This window comes from Cynocephalus volans, chromosome 12 (genome assembly GCF_027409185.1).
Source record: "Cynocephalus volans isolate mCynVol1 chromosome 12, mCynVol1.pri, whole genome shotgun sequence".
In the NCBI taxonomy this organism is placed as follows: Eukaryota; Metazoa; Chordata; class Mammalia; order Dermoptera; family Cynocephalidae; genus Cynocephalus; species Cynocephalus volans.
The window spans coordinates 16,769,081-16,786,185 of NC_084471.1; the positions used below are offsets into that span (position 1 = coordinate 16,769,081).

The 17,105-nt window shown below is 44.4% G+C and overlaps 1 protein-coding gene across 1 annotated transcript in view; it reads left to right on the forward strand.

Moving 5' to 3' along the window:
• SYN3 (synapsin III) overlaps positions 1-17,105 on the forward strand; it is a 451,793-nt gene that overhangs the window by 372,095 nt on the left and 62,593 nt on the right. The window contains exon 7 of the mRNA XM_063074911.1: positions 1,773-1,835. Within this exon, the coding sequence (XP_062930981.1) occupies positions 1,773-1,835 (63 nt within the window). The remainder of the gene's footprint in view (positions 1-1,772; positions 1,836-17,105) is intronic.

The following is a 17,105-nucleotide window of genomic DNA, read 5'->3' on the forward strand; positions in this document are numbered from 1 at the left end:
CGTTCCCCAGACACAAAAATTCCGCTCCTATGTATGTGCCCTAGAGAAACTCCCCACATGTTCAGAGGGGGTCATGTTCAGGAATGCTTGCAGTAGCATTGTTTATAACTGCAAAAACTGGAACCTCCTAAATGTTCATTGGCAGAAAATGGATAAATGGTGATGTGTTCATGAAATGGAATACTATGCAGCAGTAAAAAATGAATGAGAGCTGTACATATTAATGTATGTGAATCTCACAAACATAATGTGCAAAAAAAAGTTGTATGAGAATAGATTTTTTTGCTATCACTTATGTAAAGTTTAAAAAAGGAACATCTATTGCTTGGGAATTATGTGTAATAGTGAAATTATGAATTTATGCAAGAGACTAATAAACACAGAACTCATATGATGGCTACCTCTGGGATGGGAGGGAAGGGAGTGTGATAAGAAAGAAGCATATCAGGGTCTTCAACTATTTGGGCAATTTCTTATTTCTTAAGCAAAATCATGTCCACAATATTTGCTTTTGAGGATTTTTTTAATAGGTGAACTATTTCATACTAACTATTAAACTAAAAAATAAAACCAGGAATATTCCCATTACATAACATTAAGTGGAAAGAGCAGGAAACAAAATTGGATATGCAGTAAAAAGAGAAAAAATTTTGTAAAAAGAGAAGAAATTTTTTTTAAAAACCCAATATATATTTTTTTAAATGACCAGCAGATAACACATCAAAACTGTTAGAAGTCTAAGGATGATTTTTATTGTCTTCATTATACTTAACACTTTAATATATTTTATAAATTTTTTATAGTGAGTAGATATTGCTTTTGAAATCAAATATTGCTTCTTTATTTTAAACATACATTTGTTCACCCTAGACACCACAGTGTATTAAATTTTAGCCTGAAACCAGGGGGAAAAATCTTTATTCAGAGTATACTACAGGCCGCCTTTGTGCTGGACCTTAAAGGGAACTATTCACATCAAGCCTGGAGTCTGACAGACCCAGGTTCAAGACCCAGCTCCATCCTTACCCAGCTGCTGACTTTAGTCTCAATTTTCCTGTCTGTAAAATGGTAATAAAAATACCTTCCCTGATTGCCTCATGGGGCCATTGTGGGGGTAAAATGAGATGAGGTTCATAGAATGGCAGCTACTACATTGACAGACTAGGCACTAGATTCCAAGAGGGCAGAGCCGGGTTCCTTGGGGTGCCCACAGTGTAAGAGGGCTGACAGCACTGTCAGCAGACACTCCAGGACAGAGTGTCAGGCACTAGAACAGACATAATAAGTGCAGCCAGGGGGGGGGGCATGATCACCCCTGGCTGGGGGTGACCCAAATGGAGGGAGTGATACTATTACTATATGACTAAGAGAGATAAACTTTGCCCTCAAGCAACTCAGAATATGCTTCTGGAAACCAAGCAAACACATCTCATACAACACAGAAACAACAAGAAAGAGTGAAAACATAGCTTAGATCTGAGCCCTGGTTTCCTCACTTCCTAGCTAAGTGAGGTGCAGCAGGGGCAAGCACATGACCTTTGGAGCCAACTCTGCACACTTGCATCACAGGGAGAAGCATGCATGTCTCTGAAGTCTTGTGAGAGGACTTTTAGGGTGTTTGAGCCATGGCAGGATGACCATCTCTCAACGCATTCTTGAGGGGATTCCTGGTGATATCAGATAAGCAAATCTTTTTACAGAACAGGCAGTGCCCTGAGCCTTGGTGGCAATGCCCTGAGATGCTAACAGGTGATTTCCTCTCTCTCTTGCAGCTCACAGCCCCACACTTCCCTGTGGTGGTCAAGCTGGGACATGCCCACGCTGGAATGGGAAAGGTATGAGAAACAGCTCTTGTGCTCACAGTGGATACACCCACAGCTTCCCCAGACTACCTGTTCCCCTCTCCTCTGTCCCTCACCCAGTGGATACACCCACAGCTTCCCCACACTACCTGTTCCCCTCTCCTCTGTCCCTCACCCAGTGGATACACCCACAGCTTCCCCAGACTACCTGTTCCCCTCTCCCTCTGTTCCTCTCCACCCCTCTCTTAGCACAGGCACCCAGAACAGAGTGTGAAAAAGAACAGGCAATACGTCTCCCTCCCCTCCTTACCCCGCCCTACTCAGAGCTCCTGTTGCATGGAATGTCTCCAGCTGAGTCCCTGCTTGTCAAACCCTGCTGGGAATTGCTAGCTATTGTTCTCTGTGCTTGTGGCTTAAGAGAAATGGGTGTGAAGCACCTTATAGACCGTGATTCTTTTGTGAGGGGTTGCTGCCTCTGTTGTAAGCTCACGTCTTACCTGCAGGGCTAGTGCCTAGAAAGTGGCAAATACTTATGGCTCCATATGGCTCCACCAAAAGCCCACTCAAGTTAGGGAGAAAAAGATAAATCATTGGCTCAAGTGGTCAGGACATCTGAGACAGTTCTTGACAGATTTTGGCAGAGCTGGATCCAGGAACTCAGATGATATAGTCAGAGCCCACTCTCGCTCCATATCTCTTGGCTCTGTTCCTCTCTACTTGGGGTTTTCTTCAAATAGTCAAATGGCTGTGGGTGCCCACCGTGGTCCCTAAGCTCACCATCCCAAAGAAATAAAGACCCTCTTTCTTTCTAGCATCTCTGTATCTCATCTCAGGGAGCCTTGCTTGGGTTAATGTGCCCACCCCCAACAAAGGGATGTGGAGATGGTTCCGTGCCAATTAAGCCATAGGCACAGAAGTCCCACAGGAAGGGGAGATTCTACTCCTATATAAGGGGAGATAAAGGACAGCAGGAAATGAAGACCGTGGGACCAAGTAGAAGCCTTGCCTTGAATAGGACCACCCACCCAGCCATAACTAATTCTGCATCTCATGCCTATATTCTTCCCCTTCCTGTTATGTCTTCTGTATCATCTCTTCCCACCTAGACCCCACGCCCTTCAGGCACCCTAGAAAGGAAAGTGTCAGGCAGGTCAGGGCCTGACCCACAGCTCTGGCATTGGGTGAACATGGGCAAGTTACCATCTAGTCTCTTTGGTTTCCTCGTCTGTTGAATGATGATAATCCTAGCACCTGCCTTTTAAAGTGACTCCTCCCTCCAGACTACATCTCAATGGAAAGTACATCCCGAAGGCAGGATTTTTGCCTGTTTTTCCACTGATGTGTCCCAGGGCCCAGAGTGGTGCAGGGTGCACAGCTGCCCCACCATTTGTTGGTTGGATGGATGGATGGATGAATGAATGAATGAATGAATGAATGAATGAATGACTCTTTAGATCCCCCTCTGTGTCTTTTTCCTATTTCCTCTTCCCCCACTCCCTCCCCCACCCCCCTCCAGAAGGCTCCCACCCCCTCCATTCCCATGAAGCTGCCTTCCCCATGGTCCCCAATGATCCTCTGTGGCTAATGCAGCGGGCACTTTCCTGTCCTTTTCTGAACTGACTGATCTCTGTCTATCACTTAGAGCTGCTGGCCACCTCTTCTGTCTCAGAACTCTTCCTCCAGTGGCCTCTGATTCCTGCTCCTCTCCTGGCTTTTCTCCTCTTTCTCTGGCTAATCCTTTACAGTCTCCTTCAAGGACTTTTCTTCCAGCACCATCCCTAACCACGGGCACTGCATTAGCACAGGCCCACTGAGTGGTCTCATCCGCTCCCCCAGCTTCAACGGCAATCCACACTCCAGTGGCCTCCCCAGTAACATTTCCTACCCAGAGCATCAGTGTCTTATACCCAGTGACCTCCTCTGCACCCCCACCTGCCTCCCATGGAAACCTCAGACTACAAACATCCCAGACCACAGCCGTTACCTTCCCCGACAGCCTGCTCCCTCTCCTCCTCACTGTCCTCCTCCTCCTTCTATGGCTTCTATCTCTGCCACACGATCCACCAGTCACCCAGTTGCCTGGAAGTCATCTCCCCTTCCTCCATGTCCAGATGGTGACCAAGTCTTGTCAAATGCCCCTTGTTAATGTTTCCCTAACCTGCCCCTTTCTTTCCAGCCACCACCACCAACTTGGACAGCTCTGGTAAAGTTAGAGGGTTCCCAAGAATTAAATTCTGTCTGTAAAACTTAAAATAATCCCAAATAGGAAATAAAAAGAAGGAAATACTTAAGGAGGCTGATGCGATACTGGGGAAGGGGGTGTCTCAGAAGCTGAGGCCCAAAAGGGACTCCCAAAACCTGGAAAGGAGGGCACATTCCCAAGGATAAAAATAAAATGACACAGACTGGAAGAAACTGAGGTTTGCAAAAGTGCTGAGATTAAGGGAAAAGGACTTTTATACTTCTGTTTGGAATGAGAAAACTTGCAGGAATGGTCTGGACAAGTTGACAGGGCAAATGATGTCATGATCACAGCTGAGAGGGAGAAAAACAAAATTAGTATCTCCTGGGTGCATCTACCTTTTCTCAAGAAGGAAGATTGTCTGCCTTGAGGCAAGCAGTGAGAACATTCCTAGAAGAAAACTGGTAAGGAGGCTGACACAGAGCTCAGCTTGGCTGGAAATCGACCTAGCACCCTGTGGATGCAATCGCTGACTCATCTTAATTATGCTGTACTGTTTTGTTCATATGCATTGATTGGTGCCTACTCTATGCTAAGAATCAGAGGACCAATCGGACCCAGTCCCTGAGAGGGTCACATAAATAAGTATAATGTGTTATTGGGGGCATGGCAGGAGGCTGTGCAGAGAGTGTGGGGCTTAAAGAAAAGAGCATAATTCCATCTAAGACAAGGAAAGATGAAAAAGGCATCCCGGAAGAGTGGAGCCTCGATTTGGAAAGACAGGTGCAATAGAGGGCCTTCAGTGGCTGTAGTGATGAAGATCATGCCAGGCACGGGAGCAAAATCAAACTAGGGAGGGGACATGAGGCATCAGGGAAACTGCCCATGGTTGGGCATGCCTGGAAATTTGAGGAATCCTAGCAAACAAGAAAGATTAGAAGACAAGAGATGGACCAGTACCCCCTTATATTAAAACAAAGAATAGAGGGTGTATGAGGTACAGAAATCAAATTACAGTGAAATGTTATGCAGTTTTGGGAGTGCTTAGACAGGTGGGACATCATGACTCATAAACACCATGAGGTCTTTAGAAGTCAGTCAGGTTAGACCCGTGGTTGGAGGTTAGGGGCTGTTCTGCCATGTCTGGAGGCAATGTTAGTTGTTTCAACTTGGTGTGTATGTGGAGGGGGTTGATACTGGCACCTGCCAGTTAGAGGCCAAGGACGCTGCTAAACATCCTACAGCCCAAAATGTCAACAGTGTCAAGGCTGAGAAAGCTGGGCAAAACTAATTTTATTTCCTTTGTCAAAAGTTTTACTAGACTGGAAATCAGCGGAAGCCATAGTGATTATAGAGTTCAATATGTTTCCAAGTATGTTCCAAAGAATTATAATTATTCAGGATGATAAAGTCTATTTTGGTCAAATAGGTTTGGAGAACTCTGTGTTGAAGTAAGTTTTTAGTGCAGAATTTGTCAGAGTCATCAGTTTGTTATACATATTGTGGAGGTACAAGAACATGGAAAAAGTATGCAGAAATTCCCAGATTTATCTGACCCCAGACACCTTTGATCATTTTTTTTTATTGAGATGGTTGTCCTTTTATTAATTCATGAAAACTCTTCACATATTAAGAACATTAATCCTTTGTCGTACTACTCAACTGTTTTTCTCCTTTTGACAATTATGTGTCCATCTTATTATTCAATTTTTTTAAAGTTTTAAGGTTTTGTTTTGTTTTGTTTTGTTTTGTTTTGTTTTGTTTTGTAACAAAGGCAAATGTTTCCATTTTTGGAGGCAGTATGTTATAGCAGCTAAGGTTGTTGATTGAATCTAGGTAACATGACTCATTAGTTGCAAGACCTCGGATAAGTTACTTAGTATCCCACACCTTAGTTTCTTCGTATGTAAAATGGGGATAATAATAGCATCAACCTCATAAGCTTTTCATGAGAATTAAGAGATATTAGGCACGTCTAGCACATAGCTCAGTGTCTGGAATATGTGGGCACTCAAAATATATCAGCTGTCATTATTATTAGGAATGTTCAGACCTGGTCTGGTGACCCAAAATCCAACTGAAGTCAGTAGGGGAGATATGACTAAATAGCATCATATGTCAGAGACTTTATTTAACTTGGCTACAAGTTCAGTATGAGTCAGGCAAGTATTGGGTTGCCAAAAGCTCTAATCAACAGTTGCCAAATAAATAAATAAAAATGGGCTCAACTTCATTACTCATTAGGGAAATGCAAATTAAAACCACAGTGAGATACCACTAGATAACCACCAGAATAGCTAAAATTAAAAAGATTAATAATTCTAAGTATTGGTGAGGACTTGGAAAAACTGGAACATACAAAGCTACTCAAAGCATAAACTGGTATGACCACTTTGGAGCATAGCTTGAAATTATCTACTAAACTGAAGTCACACAGGAGCTCTTTTAGATATACCCAACCTAAATATGTGTATGCGTGCACCAGAACACGTGTTTATAGTAGCTCTGTCCTTAATTGCTGAAACTCATATGTCCATTAGCAATAGAATGGATAGATAAATTTCAGCATATTCTCACAAATGGAATATTTTCAGCAATAGAAATGAATGAACTACATCTACATATGATAACAATGTGAATGGATCTCACAAACACACCATTGAGTGAAATAAGTCAGATACAAAAGAATGCTTATTTCTGTAATACCATTTATATAAGATTTTTAAAGTGGGGAAACTATAGGGTTAACTGGGATACATATTTGAGTAAGAAAAGCAAGAAATTATTATCGTTAAATTTGAATAGAAGTTATCTTTGGGGAGATAGGCAGGAGTGGCCAGCATTCTACTTTCTGACTTGAGTTATGATTGTGTAGATAATTTTGTGATAGTTCATTGGATTGTTGTTTTGTTTTGTGCTGTTCTCTACAATTGTGTTATATTTCAAAATAAGATATGGTTTTAAAAATGTAATTCACTCCAAGGATATATCACTGGAGATACGCTATCCAGAACAAAGTTATGAGCCCTGCACTGTGCTGGTCAGTCCATGGCCAGGAGACTGTGTTCGATTCCAGATTCTACACCAATTCTGGGTGTTTGGGAGGAACAGTGACAAAGCAGATTGTGGAAGAATGACTAGTTAGCCTGGAAGGACCAGAGGCAGTGTGACCAGCATCTTCAGAAACACGGAGAATTGTCATGGGAAGATAGATCGGACTGATTCTATATACCGTCTAGTGGGCAGTGCTAGGATCAAAGTTAGGGGATGTCAGTAATGTTGAAAGATCAACTTTCTACCAATCACAGGTAAATATTAATGGAATGGACAGTCCCTGTAGGTAGGAGGCTCTCGTCACTGGACAGCTGGCCTGAAGACGAACACTTACGGGAGAGTTTCGAGAGATTAGGCATTGTGTGAGGTTCTTAGCCTGAGATGTTCGAACTCCCTGAAATTGAGACAAACCTGCATTATTTTTTTGTTATTGAAACATAATTGATTGTATATATCTGTGGGGTACAGCACTGAATATCCATACCTGTATGCAATATGTGATGCTCAAATGAGGATAATTAGTATATTCAACATTATACAATGTTATCATTTTTTGTGGCTCTTTACCAATTCTGCATACATATTTACGTGTGAATGTGACATGAACATTTTATGGGAAAAGGATCCATTGCTTCTTTCACCTTCTCATAAGGGCCCGTGACCCTCCCAATGAAGACGCCCCGGAGATGACCACTACATCATCTTCCAGTGATGAGATTCTGAGGTTTTAATAGATAATAGGAGCAATCCATTGGAAGGATGGCACAATGTCATGTTACCATCATAGGGTTAGAAGTCTAGTTCAAGGCCAACTGCCATTATAGTGCAGGGGTGAAGCTTACAGACTATGAAGTCAGGATTTCTGGTTTGAATCTGGATTTACCATTTACTGGTTGTGTGTACTTGGGAAAATTGATTAATTTCTTTGTGTCTCAATTTTCTCATCTCTAATATGGGGATGATAATCTCTCTGCTGGGTTGTAATGGTGATAGAACAAATCAGTCCAGGCTTAGGAAGGTGGCTGGTAAACAATCAGTGAATGGGAGCTTTAAAACCCTACTACAAATATAAACTGTTACTCTGAGTACTTAACTGCTTTCTCAGCTAAGATGAAATAAGCAGTTGCTCACAATAGACAAAAAGGAGAGGGGAATTGAATTAAATTCTGGGTAAAGTCTTAAAGGAAAATGAACTTGCAGCATCCCCAGGAGAGGCTGAGATAACAAGCTAACCCCACCCTAGGACTCGCCTTATCCTTATTTCATAAAGTCAAACTGTCAGGGCTTGAGTCCCAGCACCTCACAGAGAAGATAGGAACCTGATGCCCAGAGAGGAGAAGGGCCTTGCCCAAGGTCACACAGCAAGTGAGCATCTCCAATAACAGAACAGGAAGGGAAACAAAGGCCTTTGAGATTGTTCAGACACATTCCATGCTTTAGAGATAAGAACAGTAATAATAATACTAAAAATAATAGTAGAAGTTAATGTTCTATAGAGCTTACTCTATACAGACACTGTTCTAAGTACTTTTTACTCATTTAGTACAATCCTCATTACAACCTTATGAGGTAGGTACTCTTGCTACCTCCATTTCACAGATGAGGAAACTGAGGCATGGGCGGTAAATGGTGGAGCTGGGGTACAACCCCAGGCAGTCTGATTTCAGTACCTGAGCTCAGAGAAGTGACGGGCACTGACATGGTCACAGGTTAGTAAGCCCAGACGCAGGTGTCCTAACACTTCCCCCTACACACATAGGGTTTGTCGTCCTTCTAAGAGAAGCCTGGAGGAATGAATGACAGGGTAGAGGGGCTCTTGCAGACAGTCCTGCCTGTTCTGCAGGGACAAGGTGGCAGCAGCCCAGGCATCTCCCACACGCCCGCTTGGCCAGGCTTGCTGCTGTCATCAGCTCCAGGCAACCTGGACTCTGCTCTCTTAGTCTGACTCACTTAATGAGCTTTCCCGGCACTGTCACTTTCTAAGTGGGAGTAGGTGGCCCAATAACGTGGTACTGGAGAGGGAGTATTAGAAAATGAGCAGATGGAGGAGTGGAGCCCAGGGGAACAGTTAAGAAACCAAAAGGTTCCTGGGCAACTGGGAGACAGCCAGAGAGGAGAGTCATTCTATGTTTCAGGTTCAGCAGAAGCCAAGCCAAGTGAGCGGAGGGGAGAGGCCACGGCCTGCAGGGCTGCATTCAGGGAAGGAGTGTCCAAGGTCCCTGCCAAACTTTGAAGGAGGAGAAAGAGGAAGGACCTACACTGTCTCCACAGCCCTCCCTATCAATCCCACTGCCCTTCCTATGTCCTCTCTTACCTCCCCTGCCAGTCCCTTTAGTGACTACTGGCCTTGCTTCTTCTTTGCTTCTCTGGAGCAAAATGGTTCCTTAGGAGGGGATCTATCCGTCCTTCACACCTTAATGAAGATTTTAGATACTGGGCTCCCTTTTCTAGAGCCTCTGGCATGAGGTCATTCTCTCTGCAAGTACAATATATGCAGTCTGTCCTCATTTCTCATGGATTCCATGTTTGCCAATTCACCTATATGCTAAAATTTGTTTGCAACCCCAAAACGAACACTCGTAGTGCTTTCATGGCCATTCATACACAGAACAGTGAAAAATTCAAGTCAAACGAGGCGACGCTCTGCCTTCTTGCTTCAGCTCTGACTCTGTAAACAGTGTCCGTTCCTCAGTCTATCTGGTGCCACATTTAGGCATTTTTGTTCCTTTCATTGGTGATTTCATTGTTTAAAATGCCCCCCAAGTGTAGTACTGAGGTGCTGCCCAGTGTTCCTAAGTCATGCTCCTTACAGAAAAAGCACACACGCTAGGTAAGTTTCACTCAGGCATGAGTATTGTTGGCCGCGAGCTCAATGTTAATGAATCAACAATATGTATTTAATAAGGTGTCTTTAAATAGAAACACACATAAAATGAGGTTATGTATTGATCAATGAATAAAAATGTGTGACCAGAGACTCAGAAGAACCTAACCCTGTATTTCTCTTGGAGCAATGTCTCAGTATTTGCTTATTTGGTGTTTGCAGCAACTTTATCAAACATAACTACCACGAATAATGAGAATCAGCTGTGTGTGTGCACTTGTGTACGTGTGTGTGTATATATCATATGCACACATCCTGGAAAGGGCCTTAAATTTTCTTTTTGCTTTTGCATACTAAAATGCCATGATTCTAAGCACAAACAGAGCAAACTGAAGCTGTCATTCTGTGGTTCTATCTACCCTGACATTTGTCACATTGAAGGCAGAATCATCTGGAACATCGACTTATTTTTCTTACAGGGTTTAAGGCTAAGATCTCTACCTGTGCCACTTCCTCTGCCACCCACAACTCACTGGAAAGAGCCTTGTCCCGGGTTCAGGAAACCTGGGTTGTCCTGCCAGCCCCATACTCCCTGGGGTCTGCAGTATCCACCTGGGCTGGTCATTTAAACACGTAAAGGCTGGTTCCCCGCATGCCATCTATACATGATTTTCCTCACCCAATCACTTGGAAGAGAAGTGAGTAAAAGTGCGTTGAAAAGCAGGAAGCACCCTGGAAATGTGAGATGGGGTGTAAGCAAAGGAGAGGGCGTGGGCTTCAGACTCAGATCTCCCCAGGTGCTGAGCTTGGCTCTGCCATTTGCAGCCTTGTAACCTTGAGCAAATTTCTTACCTTCTCTGGGCCTCAGTATCTCTGGAATAACTCAAAACATATTTAATGGATGAACAAAGGAAGGTACTGAGATGGGGCATTAACAATCCCAGGCGCCTCTGCATCAGGATGCATGCCTTCAGCATGTCCTCTAACCCTCAGAGGAACCCAGAGAGGTTTTCTGATCCCTGTTTTGCGGAGGTTCCAAGAGTCATCCTGCCCAAGGTCACAGGTAAGTGGCAGAAGCAGGGTTTGAACGAAGGCTGGCAGGTCCATCAGCGTTTTTTTAATTGCTGCTGGAGACCCTTGGGAACACCCTGAGGGAATCATCTCTTCCTGTGACAAGGCAAGGAGCCAACTTAATTGGAGAGTTGATTTAGAATTTCACGAGGCCCCACCCCAAAAAACATGTCATTACCTTTGAGATGAGCGCTGACTTTTTGCATATGAGCTGCTCATTTTTTGTCCAATTGACCTCACAGCAGGCCAGAGGCCAAGACCAAGATCATTCTTCTCAAGAGAATGATAAGAAGAGGAATACCACCCGCTGGCACTGTCCACCCACCACCTGCAAGCCCTGTTTTGTCAAGATGGACAGAGGCCAGGAACAGACTCATCTGGAAGGAATAAATTATCTGCTCTTATGGGCACTGACCCACAGAGCCCCTCCATAAAAAGCAGAATATTGTGATATTTTCTTAACTGACAAACATTGAGAAGCAGTAAGATTTCCTTTTTTTCTTTTCTCTGTTTTCCTGGCATTGTGTGTAATAAAGGCCAGAAAAGTCTTCCCCCTAGGAGCCCCTCAGAAAGAGGAGGGGGCATACATCATCTGGCAGGCGGAGATATTATGTAACTTACCACAATCTGACAGTCATGTAGAATTTACAAAATATGTCCACACTGGGAGCCTGCTGAGGTTCCCAGAAGTCCTTTGAGGCGGGTATTGCTATCAAGATACCCATTTTAAAAATGAGATAAGCAGAGATCAAGGAGGAGAAATGATTTGCACAAGGATGCACATCACATGCCCACGTTCTTTCCACCAGTACTGGTGCCCAAGCCAGAGGAGGTCAGCCTCCAGAAAGTTCCACCAGCCCATTTGGAACACTGCCTGTGTGCTTCTTGAGGCCTTTCCTGGTCAAAATGTGCAGGCACAGCCCATTCTTACTATCAGCCGGCAGGGGACGCGATGTCCTGAGATGGGGAAGGATGCCTGCCCCACTGAGGACATGGGCACAGCCTCCCAGCAAGCTGGCTGGAGGTGAAACCAGCCACAGCTCTGGCTTATTGGAAAGAGCTGCAGTTGGGGGCAGCTGGCATCCCTGCTGACAGGTAGCAGTGGCAGGCTTGTTTGTCCAGGAAGGCTAGAGAGGATGTGAACAGTGGGTCTGTTACATTTTGGAGCCTCTGTGTGTGTGCCCGCACGTGTGTGTGTGTGTGTCCCTGTGCTTGGGGGTAGGGACACAGCCATCTGAGGCACAATTATCAGCCTCTTTTAAGCCTCCAGACAAATGAGACACTACTGGCAGACCCTGTTCTCTTGCCTTGACTCCCGGCCTCCACCCAAACATGCCATCCTCCAGGGGTGAGGCCAGAGGATGCTCTTCAGCCCTTTTCATGTCATGACATTCGTAGAAAATGGTGGTATTTAGACAATTCGGCGGGTCGATGGCGGAAGCTGCTGGCCATGAAGAGAAGAACCTGGGGGCTCGCAGCCACCCCAGGGACAAGGGATAGGCAGAAGGGACACCTACTGAGATGCTTTAAGCAATGGACCAGGTACATCTACTCCTGAAGTCAAACAGGCCTGAGCCCCTGACAAGTGTGCTCTGTGGAAGGGCCGGCAGCACTAGCGTCACCTAGGAGCACCTTAAAAACGCAGAATGTGACCTGTCCCCAGAACTGCAAATCAGAATCCGCATTCTAGCAAGATGTCCAGCTGATTCACCATTGGCTTTGACCAGAGGATGCAAACTCAGATGCCCAAGGGACAAGGCAATTATTGTCTTGAGTCAGGAGCCCAGGTGGGGACTTCGATGACCCAGAAAGACCATGGTCAGCCTACAGGAAAGCCACAACTCAGTGCCGGCCATGAAAGGCCATAAAATAGTGTGCAGCCCAGAGAAGCCTGATCTTCTGTTTCTTTTATAAGAAGTCAATTCTCTGGGTCTCCAATATGAGCTCACCCAATAGTAAACTACTCGCAACTAATTGAAAAATCTTTTGAAACACTGTATAGACCAAATAAAACAGCTACCCACTGAATCTTGGGGCACAAACTTGGTGCCTCCAGCTTCAGACTAAAGATTCTGAGACTAAAGATTCATGGCCCCCTGTAAAACCCTTATCCTGCCTTTACAGGGGGCAGTGGAGCCTAATGGCTAAGGTCACGGGTTGCATGCACAATGGACTCAGGAGTTCAAATCCCAGCTAAGCCACTTCCTAAATATATCATCTTGGGCGAGCACTTGACTTGGAGTCTTTGTTTTCTCATCTATAAAATGGCCCTAATAAATTCCCTTAGTGAGTGAGGTGTTACTCTGCAGATAATTGAGATAAAGCACTTTTAAAAATCTGTAGATACTTAAGAAATGTGGATTTGCTTCCTAAACTTTCCTGTACGTACAAATCCGCTCCCGGGTATCTTGTTAAAATGCATATTTTCATTCACTAGCCCTGGGTGGGGCCTGCCTGGGGTTCTGCATTTTTAACAGGCTTCCGGGTGAAGTCAATGCTGCTAGTCCGTGATCTAGGTCAGGGGTCAGCAAACATTTTCTGTGCAGAGCAAGATGGTAAATATTTCAGGCTCTGTGGGCCATGAGATCTCTCTTGGAGCTACTCAATCTGCCCGTGTAGTGCAAAAGCAACCATGGGCAGTACAGAAATGAATGAGCATGGCTGTGTTCCCATGTGATTTTATTTATGGACACTGAAATTTGAATTTTATACCATTTTCACAGGTTATGAAATATTTTTCTTCTTTTGATTTTTTTTCCAACCATTTAAAAATGTAAAAACCAGGCTGGCCAGTTAGCTCAGTTGGTTAAAACATGGTGTTGTAACACCAAGGTCAAAGGTTCAGATCCATACTGACCAGCTGCCAAAAAAAAATGTAAAAACCATTCTTAATTCATGGGCTACACAAAAGCAGGCAGTGGGCTGGCTTTGGCCCTCGGGCCAAGCAGACCCTTCTGTAGATCATCTTCAACTCCAAACCTCCCTCTCGCACCAGACTGTAGGCTCAGTGCATGCACGAGCTCCCCTTCCTGCCTAGGCCAGGGCCCTGGACAGTGGAAAGCCCCATCCTCCGCCCTGCACGCTGGGCAGGAGCCGGGGAAGGGGAGGTGTTGCCTTCCAGGGCTGACACTTCTCTGGTGCCTCCCTTCCGCTCCCTTCAATCTCACGGTCACACTGTACTTCTATAAACATGTGGTCAAAAGAATCAGTGACCCAGAGCTCAATAACAACAGAAGGAGTTTTGATTTATTAAGGGGAAGAGCAAAGGAAAGGAACCAGCAAACTGATAAACAGGATAATTAAACAGTTCCCCAAACAGTCCATCAGACCCTCCGTTGTTCCCAGCACGTTCCCACCACCCCTTCCTGCCCCTGGCGACCCGTGACCCAGGCAGCTGGAAGCACCCTTTGGGCTCTGGGTACTAGCCTTCAGAAGGACTGGAGGAGAGTAAAGGCCTTGAGAATTTGAGACCAGTGGCTTGCAGTGATCAGAATGTTCGTGTCCCCCTAAAATCCATATTCTGGAACATAATCCCCCGTGTGATACTCTTAAGAGGTAGATCCTTTGAGAAGTGATTAAGTCACGAGGGCTCTACACTCACAGAGGGGATTATTACTGCCCTTGTAAAAGTGGCTCCAGGGAGCTCCCTTGCCTCCTCCACCACCAAGATGCCATCCGTGAAGCCCTCCCCAGACATCAAATCTGCTGACACCTTGATCTTGGACTTCCCAGCTTCCAGAACTACAAGCAACAAATTTTTGTTCTTTATAAATTACCTAGTCTAAGGTATTTTGTTATAGCAGCCTGAACAGACAAAGCTTTCGTATTCATTCAAGAAATATTGATGGATTTTGTGCCTAGCTGTTTTGAGTTAGGGAGTCAATAAATGTTGATTGAATGTTTTGGCAAATATCTTATAAATATTTGTTATGTTCAAGCAGTGGGCTAGATGCTGGAATGAAGGACTTGGTTAAGATCCAGAGATGGAAAAAACATGGCTTCTGCATATAGGGAATTTACATACACAAGACACATGGCAGACTACAGGCTAGGGCAGGGCTTGGCAAACTACCAACCACAAGCCAAATCCAGCCCCCCACCTGGTTTTGTTAATAAAGTTTTATTGTAACATTGCTGTAGTGGATTGAGTTATGTCCCCCCAAAACTCCCTGAAGCTTAAATTGTGTCCCCCAAGTTCTATGTATTAGAAACTTGGCCCCCACTGTGACTTAAGAGGGTGGGAAATTCTATTATGGTAATTGAAAGGTGGAGCCTTGAAGAGGTGATTGGATTGTAGGACCATGACGTAGTGAATGGATTTAAAATGGTGGTCAGCAGCGTGGTTCTGAGGGCTTTAAAAGGAGAGAGAAGAGCGTCTGTCCTTCTTCCCGCTCTCTCCACTCCACAATATTCGCCATGTGGTACCCTGAGTTGCAGCAGTCACCACAAGGACAAGACCCTCACCAGATGTATTCCTTGGACTTTGGACTTCCGAGCCTTTGCAATTGTAAGCAATAACTTTCATTTTTATTTATAAATCAACCAGTTCCAGGTATTTTGTTATAAGCAACAGAAACAGACTAATACAATGGCCCAGGCTATTTGTGAATGAACTATCTGGGGCTGCTTTCACAGGTGAATAATTTTTATGACCTGCAAAGCCTAAAATATTTATCACTGTACTTTTTACAGGAAAAATTTGCTGATCCTAGCCTAACACACTGCTTTTTCAAAAATTTGTACAGCAAAACCGATAAGTAATACATTTTGCCTTGCCACCTGATCCCCAGTTGTTACATATTTACCCGGAAACATTTCAGAGAGTAATACTTGTCCCTACTATGCGCAAGGCATTCTGATACAGCTGTTCTAGTGTATTTCATTTTTTTAAATGTTGGTTTGATATTTTAAATTGATTTGATGACCCATTTAAAACTCAGAGTTTGAAAAAGACTGACTGAAAAGCAAATCATGTTCATTTACTAATTTATTCAAGAAATATTTATTTATCAAGTGCTTTCTACATGCCAGGCACTGGAGATGCAATAACAAATACAACAAAGTCTCTGTCCCCATGGAGCTTATATTTTATGGAGGGAGGCAGATGATAAAAAGAATAAACAAATAAATCTGCCACGTGCCAGGTGACAGGAAGGGCTCTGGAGAAGGAAGAGCAGAATAAGAGACAGAGCACGATGTGGGTGTGATCGGGGAAGCCTTTCTGTGAGGTGACATGTGAAAGAAGGAGAGAGGAGCCACGTGGATGGGTGGAGGAACAGCATGACAGCAGGGGGAACAGCACAGACAACAGCCCTGAGGCAGGAGCCTGCTCCGTGTGGTCAAGGAACAGGGAGGAGGCCAGTAGCACCGCGGTGGGTGCTTGAGGTAACAAGTGGTAGAAAATAAGCTCCATGAGTAAAGGCAGGTGGTGTAGACAATGTCCCACAATCAATGCAGAATGAAGTAAACCCTGCAGTGGAAATCCGAGCTGCGCTGAGTGCTGATAAGGGCGCCCAGATAAGCTGAACCAAGGAGGAGGGGAATCTCCACTGATTTATTCATTTGTCCAGAAAACATATATTGTAAGTGTGAGTAGCACTGTGCTAGGCAACAAAGATGCAGAACTGCTTGGAGGTCAGGCAGGAGAAGGAAATCAAGACTATGCCGATTCCATTACTAAACTATGAAATTAAGAGAATAAGCTCAAGGTGGGGAGATAATGAGTTCAGTTTTTAACGTTTTGAGTTTGAGGTACCAGTGAAAAATAACAATAATAATCATAAATCATTTATTGAGCACCTACTAGGCGCCAAGCCCTGTGCTTCGTGTTTTATGTGCATTGTCTTGTTGATTTGTCACAACAGCTCTGTGAGGTAGGTAATCTGATTATTCCCATTTTACAGAAGGGAAAACTGGAGCTCGGAAGAGCTAAATAAATGGAAAGAATGAGATGACCCCTGTTATTGTGTGTACTTGCTGCTTTGCACAGAGCGTGGCATATGATGAATGCTCAGACAATGGCAATTCTATCAACCATTGTCTTCTCCCCACTGTGGGAGGGACCAGAGCCAAGTCTGCAGAGGAGCAACCCAGGCATACTTAGGAATGCTGTGTATATAGAGATGTCTTGGTGTGCCTACCGATGGACCCATATTCAGTCTGTTGCTGCTTT